The sequence below is a fragment of the Fukomys damarensis genome, unplaced genomic scaffold, assembly GCF_012274545.1.
Source record: "Fukomys damarensis isolate Sample0158 unplaced genomic scaffold, DMR_v1.0_HiC HiC_scaffold_8, whole genome shotgun sequence".
NCBI lineage: Eukaryota > Metazoa > Chordata > Mammalia > Rodentia > Bathyergidae > Fukomys > Fukomys damarensis.
The window spans coordinates 1,522,789-1,542,132 of record NW_022900920.1 but is presented as its reverse complement, the minus strand read 5'-3'; the positions used below and the strand labels follow the sequence as shown (position 1 = coordinate 1,542,132).

Genomic DNA, 19,344 nt, shown 5'->3' with positions numbered 1-19,344 from the left:
ATGAAAAAAAGAATAAGATAAGACTATAAGAGCGAGAAGCAATTTAAATATGTTCAGGGACCATTTTCATCTCCAGAATTAAGGATTATTTTGATGTTACATCATTGCCTTTTCTCTTTTACTTTCCGTTTTAGTTTTATTTTAGGATTCCCTATTTTTAATGTTCATACAGAGATTTCTTCAACTGAAATACTGAATAGTTTCTTTGGTGTGAAAAACTATAATAGTACACAGGATCCTAATGAGATAATTAATAATGTGAAATAGGAAGTAAAGGGCTAAAGGTGTAAGGAAAGTGGGAAGGGTGGGGGAAAGATAATAAGGGAGAGGAAAAAAATATGAGAAACAAAGTGTTTGTAAATGGGGAGGGGAGGAGGGGGTGAAGGAGTGCAGGGACAAGGGGAAAAATGAGAATCAAGACCTATTATGTAAAGGTACAGAATCCCAATGATGAATGTAATTGTATTGTATACCTAGATTGTACCAATAACTTCAATAAAAAAAAAAAAAAAAAAAAAAAGAAAGAAAACCGTGAAGGTAGATCAATGGTATTACACTGAACATGTAATGTATTAGGTCAGCTTTTTCATTGCTGGGACACACTACCCAATACCCACAACTTTTAAGAACAAATTTATTTTGGCTCAAGTTTCTAAGAGTTCAGCCCTGGTAGATGGCTCCCAAGAAGAAATCGCGTGGTGGAAGAGCTTGGTGGAGCAAAACTGCTCAACCCATGGCAGCCAAGGAGAGAGAGAAGGGAGAAGCCAGACAGGAAGTTATAGCCTCCAAAGCATGTCCCCAGTGTCCTACTTCCTCCAACCAAGCCCACCTCCCAACAGCACAGAAAACTATGAATTAACTCATCAGTGGAATCCACTGGTAAGTATAGTGTTCCAGGATCAAATCACATTACAAAAGCCCCACCTCTGATATATGAGGGATAATTCAGATCTAAACCATAAAGCATATATGAGTTCCTGAGTTCAATTTCCAGCACCAAAAATAAAACAAAACCCTGGAAAAATGTTATGATCTGAAAATTTCCCTGAGAGAGTTAAACAAAACACCCCTTAACAAGTATACAATGTGTTCATAATTCATATGTCTTGCTGCTGGGTGACTTGCACCACTGGTGGCACATGCATGACTGTCCCATGCATGATTGTACCAGATCTACCACATTCTTTAGTAAGAATTTGAGGGTTGGTTTTGTTTTTGTTTTTGTTTTTAAGTGATCACTCCTTCTAAGATGCTAGAAAATTCAATACTAGGACATCCGTGCTTGCTAAATTGATGTATAGATACAATATAATTTTTATTAAAATCCCAGCAGGATACTCTTAAGAAATAAACAAGATTATAAAATTTAGAATATAAAGGGTCTAATACTATAAAGCTAAGTCTTGAAAAGTAACAATGTACTAAGAGTCAGGAATCTAGTTCCTCTAAGAACTTCCACAAATCAACAACAAAAAGATTAACCACCCAATTTTTTAAAAACCACATAACTTTTTAAATGGGCAAGAGTTGACTTGAATAAAAAAACATATGAAGCCAGGCGTGGCAGCGCACGCCTATAATCCCAGCAGTTGGGAGGCTGAGGCAGGTCGATTGCTGAGTTCGAAACCAGCCTGGGCTACATAGTGAGTTCCAGGTCAATCTCAATTACATAGTGAGACCCTGTCTCAAACCCCCCTCAAAAAAAAAAAAAATACATACATACATACATACATACATACATACATAATAAGCATATGAAAAAGTGTAAACATCAGCAGTCATCAAGAAAGTTAAAATAAAACTACCATGGCATACTTTTCACAATCACTAGAATATTGAAATTAGATAAGATTACCAAACATTATTATATGTAAGGCTATAAGTAGTTGATCTATTATATTCTATTGGTGGGAATGTAGAGTAGTAGTTTAATCTCTTTGAAGAACTGTTTTACAGTTCTTATAAAGTTAGAAACATTATCTAACTCTGTCCTATGACTCAGTAATTTCACTTCTAGGTATTTACCCAAGTTAAAAAATGTCCACAAAAAAGCTGAACATGGTGGCGCACACTTGTAATACCAGCACATGAGAGGCTGAGGCAGATGGTTGACTTCAAGGCCAACCTGAGCCACACAGTGAGTTCAAGGCAGGCCTGAATTGCACAGTAAGAGACTCTGTCTCCAAAAAAGAATCATACAAAAGTGTTTATAGCAGCCTTATTTATTATAACCTCAGACAAACCAAATGTCCATGAGCAATAGAACAGATAAACAAATTGTGGTATGCTTATAAATTCTACTCAGTAATAATAAAAATAAAAGAATAACATCCAGAATAGGCAAACCTATGGAGATGAAATAAATTACTGAGACAATGTAAATTAGAAATTCCCTACAGCTAGGGGTTGACTACTCCAAAATTTGACTGTGTTAATGGTTGTATAACTCTGTGCTATATATAGTAAAGATTCATTCAATTACACTTTAAATGGACAAGCTATGTGCTATATGAATCATGGTTCAAATATACCAAAAAGAGAATGAACCATTAATAAATGTAACAACATACACAAACTAATATGTTTAAGCAAAAGAAGCCAGACACAAAAGAATACATGCCACCCAATTCCTCTGACAGGAAATGCAGGCAAAACATTGACAGGAGTCAGTCATTACGGCAGTGGGGAACTGGCAGGCAAAGGACACAAGCAAACTTCCCAGTAGGCTAGAAATTATCTATATCTTATTTTGAGTGGTGGAGGTCTCAGGGATGTATATATCGTCAAAACTTAAGAACTGTATACTACATTACTATTCAATAATAAAAAGGGCAAGGGACTTCACTCAGTGGTGCCACTGCCTGCAAGTGTAAGGTCCTGAGTTCAATCCCTAGTACCAAAAAAAAAAAGTTAGGGCTGGGTATTTAGCTCAGTGGCACTGTGCTGCAAGGTCCTGAGTTCGATCCCTAGCACTGGAAAAAAAAAAAGTTAAAAAAATTACTATTCATCTCAGAAAGAATCAAAGTAACAACTGATAGAATGCCTGCTAAAGAATGCCTTCATGGTTCTCCAACAGGAGAAATTGAACAGCTATGGATTTACAGAAATATCCAGTGCCCAAGGACAACTGCATCTTTTCTTCCCCTAACATTTTAATAATACATTCACCCAGTGCCCCTCAATTTTCACATGTATCTCAAAATACATAATAAACATTATACAAAAAAGTTATACAAATATAGCCAAAACTCAACCTCCTTTAAAGCATGCTTAAATAAGGGAATATAAATTATTCATATAAGCCAGAACCCTAATAGGGAAACCGAGGTCTAGCCCTCTCGTGAAAATGTTGATATCCTGGTGTAGAAGAATCCCTTCTACCTACCTTCCGTTCCCTTCTCTGATTAGTTCATGCCTATTAATCTTTTAGCTCTTGAATTAAAATTTAATTCCTCAGGAACTAGTCTAAATTTGTTACTCCAATCTCTGTGGACCATTCCACAAAACTATACACATATAGAGAATGATGTCTCCTTTCAGAGCTCTCACCTGGTTCTTCCTATAATCAATGTCCCTATTTCTCCCACAAGACTGTGTCATGCAACCTGGAACAATTTACTCTGCACATTACTATATCCCTACACAGTTTGGGTTTGGAAGCTAGTATACAGAACATTTGGCTCAATTAATAAATTAAAAATGCAGTCTAATCAAGCCATCTAAACTAACACTGTCCCCAAAGCAAACAAGGGTTGTTCCTTGTTTGAAAAATACATCATATGTCAACAGACCTCTATTTGAAAAAGAACATTTCGAATTAGTATCTATGCACCACTGAGTATCTACTTCCTTGTCAACCTGGCTCTCAGAACACAGGATTGACCTCTGTGTCATTAGTTTCTACTCTTATTCTTCTGCTCTTCTTAACTGGCACATTTATTATTATCTTTCATCTCTGTTGTGTATTTTATTATGTGCTTCTAGTTTCTCAGATATCAGATCTAAAGAAATTAAAGAGTTCACAAACTATAGCCAAGGTGATATAGTATTTAATGGCACAGGAACAGGATTTTCAGATTAGAAGGTAAATGTACAAAGTGACCTTACTACCAAAAAACCCAGAACAGCTATTCCAACAGTCAAGAGAATGCTGACACATAAAGAATGAAGTACCAGAAAAGAACAGATATAACAGGCAAATTACAGACAAGAACAGCAGTATCACGAAAGAAGGAAGCTAGCAATTTACAGAAAATACTAAAGGAAAGTAGGAACACCTACAGAAATCAACTTATACTAACTACAGTAACTACTTCAACCAAATGACTGGATAACCCCAAGATCAGGCCTCTGAGCAAAATATGAACTGGGGGGAGGTGCTCTGAAGCGTTGTTATTTAAATAGTAGGGACTGAACAAAGAGCCTTTGAACTGAGACAAATCCTGAGCCCTTTTCAAATATTTTTATTTTGAGACAGGGTATCACTAAATCTCCAAATTGCTCAAATTTACAATCCATCCCACCTCTGTCTCCCAGGCTACTGGGGTTAGAGGTGTGCCACCACACCTGGCTAACAACTACTTATACTTTGTTGTTTTTTTTTTTGTTTGTTTTTTATTTTTGAGACAGAGCCTCCCAGTGTAGTTCAAATTGGCCTTGAAATAACTACAACGGATCCTCCTGCCTCAATTCCCCAATGCTGGCATTATAGGTGTGCACTATCACACCTGGCTCCAATCTTGAAAAAGGTGGGAGTTCAACTAACCTCAATGATCATGCTACAACAAACACAAGCTTCAGACTTCCTAATTAACTTTCAGAGTAAATTTTACTGTAAGAAAATTCATGCAATCAATGAAGAGTATCCAGAAATCTTTCTAGTAACAATCATCTCCTTTCTTTTCTCCTCTATTAAAATGTTCATTATTGGCAAGGTATCATAAATATAACTACAGAAAGTCAATTTAAGAAGAAATATAGATCAGGTATGATGGCAATGCCTTTAATTCCAGTACTCTGGGAGGCTGAGGCAGAGGGATAGCAAATCAAGAGACCCTGCTTTGAAATTTAAAAATACATAAAGGGCCAGGGATGTACAAAATCCCTAGGTTCAATTTCTGTTCTGCAAATAAAAACAAAAACAGTAACAATAGATGTCCTTGAAAATAAAATGTCCTATTTCACTCATAAAATGCTAATGGAATTACAGTGAAAAATTTTTTAACCTGTTAAATTTGCAAATTTCCATGACTCAGATACAACTGCATTGGTAAGGCTACGGGGATACAAGCTTCTACACGTTTTCTCCTACAATGACAGATAGAATGAAAGTTAAGGTGAGTAAGGCAATACCTAGCAAAATTACAACTATATTTACCCTTTAACCGAGTAATCTCATTCCTGATAATGTATCCTACAGATGAGATACTAGCACACACAGAAAATAATTTACATATATTATTCACAAGTACTGTACACAGTTATGAAAATAACTCACCTAGTCATTAAAATAATCACCTAGGGCTGGGGATTTAGCTCAGTGGTTCACCTCCTGCCTCTCAAGTGCAAGGTCCTGAGTTTGATACCCTGGTACCAAAAAATAATTTTTTAAAATAAAAAATAAAATAACCACCTAGTTAGCTGGGCTTGGTGGCACACGCCTGTAACCCCAGCACTTGGGAGGCTGAGGCAGGAGGATCCCTGTGAGTTCTAGCCTGGGCTACATAGTGAGTTCCAGGTCAGTCTCAAGTACATAGTAAGACCCTGTCTCAAAAAAAAAAAAAAAAAAAAAAAAAAAAAAAAAAAAAAAAAAAAAAAAAAAAAAAAAAAAAAAAAAAAAAAAAAAAAACCTAGTTATGTATCATACACCCATACAATAACACATTTTATATAATTACATAATTTATATATTTCAAATATAATCTGAAAAAGAATGAGAATATTCCAAATACTAATGTAGAAAATACTACTTAGGAAGCCAAGTGTGATGATGCATGCCTATAACCCCAGCACTCTGGGAGGCTGAGGCAGAAGGATTAAATGTTCGAGCCCTGCCTGGGTTATAAAACTGTCTTAAAGTTAAAAAAAAAAAAAATTAAGGTGAAAAAAGAAAGCTATTAAGTGAGAAAATCAAGGGACAGCATAGAACAAGATTATTCCCTATACAGTCACTATGTGCAAGAAAGCATTAATACCCACTTTTCTAAGTAAACACTGAATACATAATAAAAATGGTTATAAAAGAAAGGTGAAACTAGAGTAGTTGGTTTGGTTTTGTTTTGGTACCCGGGATAGAACTCAGGACCTTGCGGCCTGCAAGGCAGGTGCAGTACCACTGAGCTAAATCCCTGGCCCAAAAATCGTAAGTCTACCTCCTATGAATTTTTTTTTTCTTTCTTTCTTTCGGTTTTTTTTCTTTCTTTTGGTGGCGGGGGCTTGTACTTGCAAGGCAGGTAGGTGGTGGCACTACTGAGCTAAAGCCCCAGCCCAAAACTATAGTTAGGACATGGACAAAAGCAAGACTTCATTATATGCTTTAAAAATGTAATTTTGTGTTCTGATTTGAAAATATACCATTAAAGACCGGGGATTTAGCTCATTGGTTCTGCCGCCTGCCTTACAAGCCCAAGAACCCGAGTTCAATCCCTGGTACCAAAAAAACAAAGAAAAAGAAAAAAAAATTATTTCATTTATCATTAATGGTTTAAAACATGACATTTATTATTCCTATTTCATTTTAGTGATTTTTGAGGGTATTTACATATCATATATAAGCACTTGCATAGGTCCCTCTACTCTATTTTTTCAGTAATAGCTTAAGTTCCTCAAAAACATACCAGAAAAGTCTGAGTAAGACTTCAGTATCTATAGGTAATATCCACTTTCTATAAATTAGGAAGCAGAATGTCATACACAAGACATTGTCAAAGTTCAGCTAACCTTAAAAGATGTTACCCAATTTTTCAATTTGTAGAAAATGAACAAGAGCCTAGAAATATTGGTCAAGCTACTATTAAGTTTTTACTTAGTTTCACCAAAATACTAACCGACTCCACCTTGGCATCCAGTTTCTCAAAAGACATATTCTTTTATATTCAAGCTGCAGGAATATATTTACTGTGGGTATTTCTCCTGTTAGTTCTCATTCTACATGGAACTGTATTACTTGGGAATCAAACACACTGAGAAATAATTTCATCAAAGTAGGCATATGGCTTCAGCCCAACTGTAACTGATGACTCTGAGGTGTGGAGTCCACTAAATAAAAATCAGTCACAAAATAATAAGCCACATTGGTATGGAGAGGAAATTTTAACCGAATAATCTATATTTTAAATGTCAAACCCATAAATTTCAAGGGTATTGCAATCCCCCATAAAATATTTAAAATGTAAAAGATATCTATGGGAAAACTCATTTCAAAAGGATGGGCTGAATAAGAAATTAAATTTTAGTATTTGAGCTGGGAGTGGTGGTGAACACCTGTAATCCCAGGACTTGGGAGGCTAAAGTGTAAGAGTCTATATAGTGAGTTCAAGACCAGATTGAACAACACAGCAAGACACAGTCTCTAAAATTTATTTTAGTATTATCAAATATAGTCTGTATTAATTTCCTAGTACTGTTTTAACACACTGCTACAAACTAGGTGCCTATAAACATAAATATATTCTCTTGTAATTCTGGAGACTATAAATCAGAAATCAAGGTTCTGGCAGGACCATTCTCTCCAAAGGCTCTAGGGAAAAATCATCCTTTACATGTTTTTAGATTGTAGTGTTTACCAGAAATCCCTGGCATTTCTTGGTTTGTGGCAGTCTAACTGCACTCCAATCTCTGCCTCCACCTTCCCTCAGTGTCTATTTTTAAATTTCCATCTTCTTATAAAGCCACAAATTATGGATTAGGGCCTGCTCTAAACTAATATGATTTCATCATAATTGAATCACAGCCACAAATATCCTATACTGTATCTCCAAGTAAGGTCACAAGAGGTACTGAAGATTAGGACATCTTTTGGGGGGGTAAAATTCCACTCTTTCTTTTTTGGGGGATTTTGTAGGGCTGGGGATTGAACCTGGGACCGTAGAGCACACTAAGCAAGCACTCCACCACGGAGCTATAGGCTAGCCCTAGAATGCCACTCTTAACATAGTCCACAACAGTCAATTCCTCAAAAGACCTAGACCTAGATTCTTATCTGAATGCATACAAATTTTTGCAGAAATCTGTACTAATTTCTCTAATTTTCTTTGTAAGACTTTTTCTTTTAGATGGAACTTCCTATGTTGCCAGGCTGGTCTCTAACTTGTGGGTTCAGTGATCTCTGCTTCATGCTCCCTACAAATGTATGACAACGTACCCAGCCTGAGGAAATCAGTCTTTCTTCAAACTTTTTGAGTGGACTGATCTTAAGCTTCTCTCTAAAAGTAAGTAACTTTCACTGGTAAAATCAGAGACTCACATTCCACCGGCCAGGATAAGCCACGCGATCCAAACCTCAACAGTTAGTTAAGTCCTTCCATCCCTTTAATTCGGCTAGTACTACAGAGAACAGGACAAGTCTCTGGCATTGTGAACTTGAAGGATGATATACGTCTAGAGCTCTGCCACTCACAATCTTTACTATGATACTTGTCAAAAAGGTAAAAAGAGGAAAGGAATGTGTAGTGGTAGAGATAAGGAAACAACCCTAATGACATCAAATCTTGGATCTCATGTCATGACCTAGTTTACTTTCTGAACTTCCTACTTCATCAACCAACAAAATGATCTTTTTGACATAATCTGAGCTGTGTCATTTGCTATAAAGTCCTAAGAGATAACTACAAAATTCTGCAAAGTGCCATTTATCTGAAAACAGGGCCTCACTTTTTTGTTATTTTCTCAAATCAGGCAGAGATAGGAAAGGCCAGTAAAAAATAATCTGTATCTTTGTCCAATCCCTGTTCACCAGATTATCTGTCTCGCAAGGTTCTAGAACCTAAAAGGTACAAATTCATACTCATTAAACTATAGATCTGTGACCTTGTACCAGCAGAATATAAGCAACATAAACTGTCAAGAGTTATAAAGACCTAAGTATCCATATCTAAAAAGAAAACACCCATAGTTTTTCCACCCTTAATGACACTCCATTTCAGCATTATCCTCAAAAGCTATGGCAGGATTAATCACTAAAATATTGGCCAGAGTAAAGTTATCCCGAAATGATCTTTCTCATCATGATCACCACTGTGAATAAATTAGTTACAGTATCATCCTTTATATCATTATATCCCTGGATACTGAGAAACAGGATCAACATTTAATATTCACATACCTCTAAAAGCTCTCAGACTAGGAATATGGCTCAGACTGGTAAAGCACTCATCTACAATGCACAAAGCCTTGGGTTCTAATCATCTTCAGGAAGTCAAAAGGAAAACAAAAATATAGCCGGGCATGGTGGCACACGCGTATAATCCCAGCACTGGGGAGGCTGAGGCAGGAGGATTGCTGTGAGTTAGAGACCAGCCTGGGTTACATTATATAGTGAGTTCCAGGTCAGTCTCAACATCCTCCCCACCAAAAAAAGGAAAATAAAAACAAAACCCCTCTTACCTCAACAACCTTTTCCTTCTTCAGGGGCTACCCATGTCCAATTTATACCTATTGGTCTGTGGAAGTAGTACAAATGGCCAATAAATACATGAGGAAATGTTCAACACCACTAGCTATTAGAGAAACACAAATTAAAACAACACTAAAATTCTTACTCCAGGAAGAATGGTCATCACCGAGAAATTAAATACTAACAAATGCTGGCGAAGCTGCAGGGGAAAAGGAACCCTTCCACATTGTTGGTGGGAATATAAACCAGTACAACTATTTTGGAAAGTCAGTATGTAGAGGCCTCAAGAAAACTCAAACTAGACCCTCTGTATTTATCTTCCTGAAAGAGATAAAGATATGATATTACAGTGATACATGCATGCCCATGTTTATAGCAGCACAATTCCTGTTAGCTAAATCAATCATGGAAGCAGCCTGTCCATCAACTACCACAAAAAGAAAAGATCCTGGAAGGGCAAACCAATACATTCAGTATAAAAGAAACACTGAGACACATTTCTCCCCCAAATAGGGGGGAACTTTTTAAAAACACGATTTATGTAACTAAAATTAGATGGGAGCATTCAGATTCTGAAGTCCGAAGTCCCAGATTGAAATCACCAGTTCTGCTACATTTGTGAATTATTCACTCCTTCTAAATCTCTGTTCCTTCACAAACAAAAAAAAAAGGATACCATACTCTTTCCAGGTTTACTGTATATATTAAATGAGAGAAATGTTAAGTGCAAAACAGGTGCTTGACAAATACCCACTGTCATGAATATGAACAAATGACACCTGTTGCTTCCTAACATTAATTGTAAATGATCCCAAATATTCTTCATCCCTCCATATATATCTAAGTCCTTTGCCATGCAACTTTATACTACCCTACCACCATGGCTGTAGGCTCAACAATGTAATTTGTTCTAACTGATGAGATATTAGCAGATATTATACAAATAAAACCATAAATGAGTGTTTATTTCCACTTTGTACATTTCTTCCTACTTTGGTGCCATACATATAGGTCCAAATTATCAAGCAGATTGTTGGAAATATGGGACAGAGTATAGGTGCAATGGGAGCAACCCCAACTTAGGTTAACCTACATTGATCAATTCACCCTAGACATGCAGCAAGGCCAGTCAAATTTAGCAAAGGTGACCAGCAAACACAGCTAGGACTACATGACCAAGTTCATCCCAGCTGGTCTGAACCCCAGACTGATGATTTTAATAACTGCTACACTTATCTGTCACTAAGATTTTTTTTGGTGGGGGGGTGTCTCGCTATGTAACTCAGGCTGACCTTGAACTATGTAGCACAAGCTGGTCTCAAATTCATGGCAATTCTCCTTCCACTGCCTCCCGAGTGCTGGGATGACAAGCATGTGTCATCACGCCCAGCTTGTCACTAAGACTTCTGTGATTGCCTGACATGCAACATTATTGGATGACAGGTAATTTAAGTACCATTTTCGAGTGGGTTAATAATGAAAATCTTGCCAGGCGTGGCAGCATGTGCTTGTAATCCTAGCACTCAGGAGATAGAAGCAAGACTGCTGTGAGTGTAAGACCCTCCTGAACAGCAAGGCCCTGTTCAAAAAAATAAATTATTTTTTCATTTTGAGACAGGGTCTTGCTAACTCACTAAACTGCCTGGGATGGGCTCAAATTTGCCTCATCCTCCCAGAGTGCTGTGATTACAAGCATGTGCCATAATGCCCAGTATAAATAATTTTTAAATTATCTCTGGGTGTGGACCTGTAAGTCCAGCACTTGGGAGGCTGATGCAGGAGGATTGCCATGAGTTCCAGGCCAGCCTGGGCTACACAGACAGTTTAAGGCTAGTCTGAACCACACAGCAATGACTCTACCTAAATAAAAAACAAACAAACAAAAAAACCAACCTTGCAGCTTTTAAATCTGATGTAGATCCAGAAATAGAACAATTTATTTGTGATTCCCAGACAGGCTAGATTTCCATAATTAAATATGAGGAGTAAGAAGTAACAAACTAGGTAAACCACTCAAGTCTCATTACATGCAACCTGTTATTTATCTATATCATATTACATGTTTATCCCTAAAATATGTGAAAAATAAATTACAGCCATCTCTCAAAATCCATATAAGACATTATCAATGAAAGACTAATTTCAGGAAGAAATGACTAAAAGGAAAAAGGAGGGATATTTAATATTAATAATATTACCTTAAAATATAACAGTTTTATGTAATTAATACAGCATCAAAATATGACATGCAAAGTATGATAAAGTCATCCCTTGGTATCTGTGGAGGATTGTTTCCAAGACCTTTTCAGATACCAAACCTGAGGATGATTAAGTCCCATACATGAAATGGGTGTTCCTCTAAATTAACTCTAGATTACCTATAATATTTAATACAGTGTACATACTATATAAATAATTACTGCATAGGAAATAATTAAAAAGTCAAGGCCTATAATCACAGCATTCAGGAGGCTAAGGCAGGAGGATCACTGAGTTCGAGACCAGGATGGGCTACATAGTGAGTTCCAGGTCAGTCTCAACTACATAATGAGACCCTGTCTAAAAAAAAAAAAAGTCAATATGAATTTATTACAAATTTGTCTTCAAATATTTTTCATTGGTAGTCAGTTGAATTCACATGTAGAATCCACAAATATGGTGGGCCAACTGTACTCCCTTCTTGCCAAGAAACATGCCAAGCAGCTTTTGTCTGTATATCAGTAACCAAAAAGTTGAAAACCATTAATCTGATCAAATTTGTTATAGTCATCCACAATATATATGTATATATGTAAGATGTATCCTTCTCATCCTTACTATAGTCTATTTCAAGAAAAAAAAAACTTTCACATTCACAAAAAGAAATATAAACTTTTTTAAAAGACTAAGGAGGTACAAAAGAAAAATGAGAAGCTGTATCATCTAAAACCTCACCATTCCTGGCATAATCCTAGGCTGCATTTATGGACCAAATATCTATCTGAAGATCCCATATATGCTGCCATCTGAAAATCTTTTCAGCATCCAGTTTTAAAGTATGTTACTTAGGGCTGGGGATTTAGCTCAGTGGTTCCACTGCCTGCCTTGCTAGTGCAAGGACCCAAGTTCGATCCCCGGTAACAAAATAAAGAAAGAAAAAAGGAAAGTATGTTGCTTATTTTATAATCCAATCAAATACAACAGCAATAGTATCCTTACTATCATTGTTTATAAGTAGTTTTTCTTTTTTTTTCTTTTTTTATGGCACCAGGATCAAATTTGGGCCCTTGTGCTTGCAAGGCAGGAGATGAAACCACTGAGCTAAATCCCCAGCCCGTTTATATGTACTTTTAGCCGGGCACGGTGGTGAACACCTGTAATCCCCAGCACTAGGGAGGCTGAGGCAGGAGGATTGCTGTGAGTTCGAGACCAACCTTGGCTACATAGTGAGTTCCAGTTCAGTTTCAACTACACAGTGAGACCCTGTCTCAAAAAACCAAAAGAAAAAAAAAAAACAAAAAAAAAAAAAAAAACAAAAATAAAAATATATGTACTTTTATTCTTGAGTCACAGAAACCAGAGACTGGCCACAGCAAAATTTCACACCATAGCCTTGCCATTTCTTAGTAGCCTTTATTCTACAATTCAAAACTGCTTATTACAGAAAATTGGATCCTTCTTTTACCCTGAATGACAATTTTATTAAGCACACTTACAACAAATACCAATTTTATATCTTTAACTTCATTGGCTTGCATAATGAATTCAATAAAATTATTATTTATAAACTAAAATCATCAGATGTTGTCCATCATTGCTACATACTAACTTACCCCTAAGAAGCCATTAAGCAAAAGATTTGGATTCTCAAATTAATTCTGCTACCTATCTCATAGGATGCTCAATCTCATCCCTATGACATTATACCTGATACCTCATGACAGATCAAACCTAACCAATACAAATACCAGAGAAATTGAAATAACAGTTAAAACAACTCTGAAAACAGTATAGAAAACAAAATCTTACAATAACTTGCCATTAATTGTGTAACTTATCAGACTTCTGTTTTAATAAAATACAACAAAAAATGTAATCTTAATTTTCAAAAATACTGGTATTTACCAGGTATAATGGTACAATTTCAGCACTAGGGAGGCAGAGACAGGAGAATCACACCAAGTTCAAGGACAGCCTGGGATACACAGAGTTCAAGGCCAGCCTGAACTACATAGTAAGGACCAGTCTCAAAAAAACAAACACAAACAAAAAATATTGGTATTGTTTAGAATATCCTCTACAAGTTGGGGGCCAGAGATGTAGCTCAGTGGCACCATGCCTGCCTGGCAAGTGCAAGGTCAAGTTTGACTCCAAGTACTGGGGGAAAGAAAATGTTATGAAGAATTCCACAACTCAATTAAAAAAACAAAACAAAATGAAGCCAGGCACAGGCCTGTATTCCCAGCACACAGCAGGCTGAGACAGGGGGATTGCTGTGACTTCAAGGCTAACCTGGGCTACATAGTTCAAGACTGGCTTGAATTACATAGTGAGACCCTGTCTCAAAAAAAAAAAAAAAAACACAACCAAATACTGGGCAAGAGATCTGAATACTTTTCTCCAATGAAGATACACAAATGCCAAAATAAGCACATGAAAAGATGTTCAACATTTTTAATTATTAGGGAACTAGAAATCAAAACCAAAATGAGATACCAATTCATATCCACTAGGATAGGCAAGAGTGAGGGGGCACACAGAGAAGATGTGAAAGACAATAATGACAGGAATGCAAAATGCTAAAAGCACCCTGGAACAGTTTAGCAGTTCCTCAAAATGCTTGAAGTCACCATATGACCCAGCAATTCTGTCCTCAGTATAAGAGAACTAAAAATAAACATCCACATAAAAATTTGTATACAAATGTTCTTAGCATTATTCAAAATAGCCAAAAAGTGGAAACCTAAATGCCCAAGAACTAATGTATAGAAACATATAATCTGATATTGTGCACACAATTCGATATTAGCCACTAAACAATAAAATTGCTGGGATATGTTACAACTTAGACGAACCTTATGCTAAGTCAAAGAAGCCAGACAAAAAAGGCCACATATTATATAATTAATTTACATGAAATATCCAGACTAAACAAATTCACAGAAAGCAGATCAGTGGCTACCAAAAGCTTGAAGAGTATGAGTATGGGATTTCTTTTTCTGAGTAATAAAAACGGTAGGGAATTAGTTGTGATATATACACAACTTTGTGAGCAAACTAAAAACCACTGAATCGTACACTTCAGAAAGGTTAATTATCCAAAGCATTACCAAAACAAACAAAAAAGAATTTTAATAGCATGTAAATTATAGCTCAATTTAAAAAAATAAGGATATGAATCATTATACTTAAAGATACTTCCTACACGCAAGAGATGGCTATAAAATGAGCTAAGAGTTTACTGCAGAATCACCCTCAAAAGAATATGTACAAGTGTGTGGAATAATAAAAATAGTTGAAAAAAATTTGCAGGCAGATTAAAAGATAATTTGTACAGTAGCAATATTAGATTTTTAATTTGAAACTATAAATGATAACAGATTTGTTTATTCACATATATTCAGTATCACAAATTCAGATGCCACACAGCAGATGGGTAGACAAGAAAGAGAGGTTCAGAGGTGCATGAAAACAAATCAAGCCCTCTTCTCAATGTTCAGAGCCAGTGTGCAAGCTAGAGAAGAAAACCAATCTCATGTAAAACCAATCCAACATGTAAGGATGGAAATTCGCCTATACTAAAGATATTCAAAGAAAGAATATATTGATAATTTCATGCAACATTGAAAATAAATTTTGTGTGGTGGCATTAAGCATAACCACCAAATGTGCTTAAGAGAATTTTGTCACGTATGGTAATACTACTGTCCCTATCAAAGGTGATTTCTGACACTGTTGCAGTTTCACAACTGAATCCTTAAAGAAACACTCTTCTCCTCAGCTAAAGACAGCACAGCGTTGCCACCACAAGTTGATTAAAGTCTCCACTTCTTGGGTGTAGTGCTGCACACTTGTAATCTCAGTGCAGCACTGGAAAGGCTGAGGCAGGAGGATTGCTGAGAGTTAAAGACCAACCTGACCTATATATTGAGTTCAAGGTCAGCCTGAACTACATAATTCTCAACAAAAAAAGTCTCCTTTTAACTTGCATTGGAAAATTCTACAACCTATTTCTATAAGCCTTTATCACCAAAATGCCCCAATCATACATTGTAGTTTAAAGAGATGACACATGCTTTTCTGCTTTTGCTTATGCTATTTCTCATGAATAGAATGCTTTTTCCATGCTTATCAAAATGAAGCAAAATCTGCCACCTTCTTCCGGAAGCCTGCCATTATCATCTCAAGAGATTTCTTTCACTGCTAAACAACTAATTTGGCTGTACTACCAAACGCCATGTTTCATCTTGTACAATAACTGGATGCATATTTTCTCTAAGGACTAAAAGCTCCTGAAGGTTAGGGGAGTTTCTCCAATCTTTACTTACTATATGCTCGGTAGAAGGCAGATGCTTAATAAATATTTAAATGAACTAAACACTAGCCTACTCCCTTTCATTCCTAAAATCAGCTAAGGGATCATCAGGCAGGTACTCAAAAGTGGAAAGTTCCCACAGACATCAAATAACCAATTCCAAGTATTTAAGGCAGACCATCCTGTGCAGGTCCATTAAAGCTAAAAACTAGCATCATATTCAAACGCTTCCTAGAACTGCTCCATCTACAAGAACATTCGAGAGAATCGGGGTAATTTGAAGCATCTTTCTATAAATCAAGAGATTCATCCCGTTGACTTTTATTAGCCAAGCTAGAGCTAACCTAAAATCACAAACCTCACACTGGAAGGAACTCAAGAATACAACAAAGATGAGGATCAGCAAGCAGTATGTTACATCACATCAGGCAGCAGAGAGAACCTAGATATTCCTGGAATCTGGACAAATCCTATTAGTTCCAGAGGACCCCTTAATAATCACCTGGTAACCAAGTATCCATCTTGATCATAATCACTGTTGGAACACACTATATGGTGAATATTTTTAATTCAAAATGCTCAAAAAGGCTTGGAATGGAGAATTTGGAGCATTTCAGATTTCGGATTTTTGGATGAGGGTTGTTTAATCAGTAAAATCTATGTAAATATTCTAAAATCTGTAAAATTCTGAGATCCGAAGCACTTCTGATCCCAAACACTTCAGATTAAGGGAAACTCAACCTGAAGTAAATCTAATTCAGCCAAACTTAGTCATGGAATCACCACTACCTTCCTCTGTTCCCCAGAAAAGTAGCACGGAAAATTAGACTGAAAAATAACTGAAAATTTATTTTTAATCCAACACTACTATAAATTAAATCATTTAGAACCAAACAACTCTAAAGTATTAAGAAAATCAAACAGGATACTCTACCAGTTCATAAGCAATTCTATTAAAATAAAACAATTATTACATTTGGCAGTAAACACAGTTGCTTTTGTGACTGTATAAGGATCACTGCCAGCCCTTTTAAATATAAACTTAACACCACAACTGATTTACTTAGAACATACCTCTTTGGGAACAAAATTACATACAATAAAAAAGAAAATATAAGGCCCAATTGATTTGAGTTGGGAGACTATCGATATATATTACTGCTCAGATTAAAGTACCACTCTGTACTCTGGACTCTAAAACCTCCTGAACTTTACCAGGAAGGGAGTAATTTGGATTTTAAGTATGCTTTAAGAAAAATGATCAGCAGGATCCAGGATTTAGCGCAGTGGCAACACACCTGCCTCACAAACTCAAGGTCCTGAGTTCAATCCCGGGTAACAGGAAAAGAAAAAAAGAGAAAGAGAGAAAGAAAAGCAAGAAGAGGAAGAGGAAGAGATGAGACAAAAGAAGAGGAAAGGAAAGATCACCAGATTAAAATACTTCAAGAAAAATAATCTAATTTTGACATGCAATTGAGATATTTACATAGGACTTTATTATTCACAAAAATATAAAACACTTTGTCAAGCAGCAATAACCAATACTAGCAATGACTGATTATAAAAACGAAGCCTGAGGCAGAAGGCAAAAATTGAAAGCAAATATAATTTTTAAAAGATAAACAACTCATTAAAATCATCTAGAGCAACATTAACTTAAGAAAACTGCTGGGTTATATTTCTCAATTTCTTTTAAAAAGTAAAAAGCCCTACTGAACAAAACCAATCACTAAGAAAAGTGAAACAAATACAAGAACTAAGTATTCCTCAAAATGACTTTAGCATTTAACATCAACCCATGTTTCTGAAAATCAATTAATTTTATGTTTCTCAAAACTTCCGACTATATATTCTTTATATGATGGTGACAAACACATAATTCAGAGGTGCTTAAATTAATGTAATGTTTTAGCAGATGTATGATAGATTTGAAAGAACAAAACGAGCAGAGACACAGTAAATGATAGCTGATAGCTAAAAGGCTGTTTCCTCTGTTTAGACAGGCAGAATTTTAACATACATTCGCAAAAGAATCACCTATTCGCGCCTTTGTTATTTCTACAAGCACAGATCTTTTAAATGTACTTTTAACCTTTGGACAACCAAAGTGATATAGTATTGTTGCTGTACTAATGTTGTTCCAGTCTTTTTTAAAAATTCACATTATTTATTTTCATTCTGAAAGCACTGCAGAAATAGGAAAGGTTACATTCTCTAAATAAAGGTTATCCTATTTTTCACATGCTTAAAGTTTCAGTATTGCTTTTTAATCTATTATAGAAAACATCCCTTGTGGGACATTGTAAAGGGCAAACCCTCCTGTCAAGCCAGAAGGCTCAAACACAAAGACTGAGCCAACCAAGTGCTGTAATTCTTCCAAACTGAGCCTCTCCACACCCCCTTCACCCTCCCCCCCAGATATGTCTATTAAATCAGTGTCTGTTCTCCCCCTCGCACAACAAAGAGAACTTCTCACCGCATGAAATTGCCGCTGAATGGACACCAGAAAGCAGGATTTGCATAATTCCTTCCAACGAAACCCCGTCGGGAAGGAGGGGATGAGGAGGCCCAAGCGAACAGCTAGAACCTCCCGGATTCTGTTGGGAAAGACCTGGTTCGCAAGAACAGTCTCCATGGGGTGGGGGTGGGGGCTGCCATTCTGGGCCTCCCGGAGGACTGGGCAAGGGGGACAGAGGACGACGAGAGGGCATTTCCCCACACATCAGCAGCAGCACCGAGGCAAAGATGGAGAAATAACAATGCTGAGGACAGAAGTCAGACACAAGGATGGACTGGGGGCGGCGGGCGGAGCAGACACATCACACCGGCCACTTACTTTTCGGAGGGGGATTAAATATATGAGTTAAGCCCTTATGGTCCCGCCGGCCGCCGCACAGAGGGAAACGGGACCTTGGGAGAGAAAAACAGACAAAACACACTGTTGTGAGAGGCGCAGCTTCAGCCGCCCGGCTCCTCCCGGGGCGACCCCGTCCACACTCCCTCGGACAAGCGAGGAAACGCCACCGGACCGAGAGCGGACAAGGCGTATTCCGCGAGGCGGCGGAGGCTCCGGCCAACCCGGGCACGGACAAGAGCGACCCCTCCTCCCCGCCGCGCACACACCGAACACAAATACGCACACACCGACCCGTGCGTCGAGGACGAACTCCCCGGCCGCCGCCGCCCCCCGCGGCCATGACACCCGACTTGGCACGGT

At 37.1% G+C, this 19,344-nt stretch overlaps 1 protein-coding gene across 5 annotated transcripts in view; it reads right to left on the bottom strand.

Annotated features, from left to right (window-relative positions):
* Positions 1 to 19,338, bottom strand: part of Lcor (ligand dependent nuclear receptor corepressor) — a 139,782-nt gene extending 120,444 nt beyond the window's left edge. For 2 of the 5 annotated variants that reach the window (XM_033761305.1, XM_033761306.1), the window contains exon 1: positions 18,604 to 19,256. In XM_033761305.1, the coding sequence (XP_033617196.1) occupies positions 18,604 to 18,850 (247 nt within the window). In that variant the 5' untranslated portion in view covers positions 18,851 to 19,256. The other 3 variants (XM_010618115.2, XM_010618109.2, XM_033761304.1) reach the window with 3 other exon arrangements.
* Positions 19,339 to 19,344: the final 6 nt, after the last annotated feature.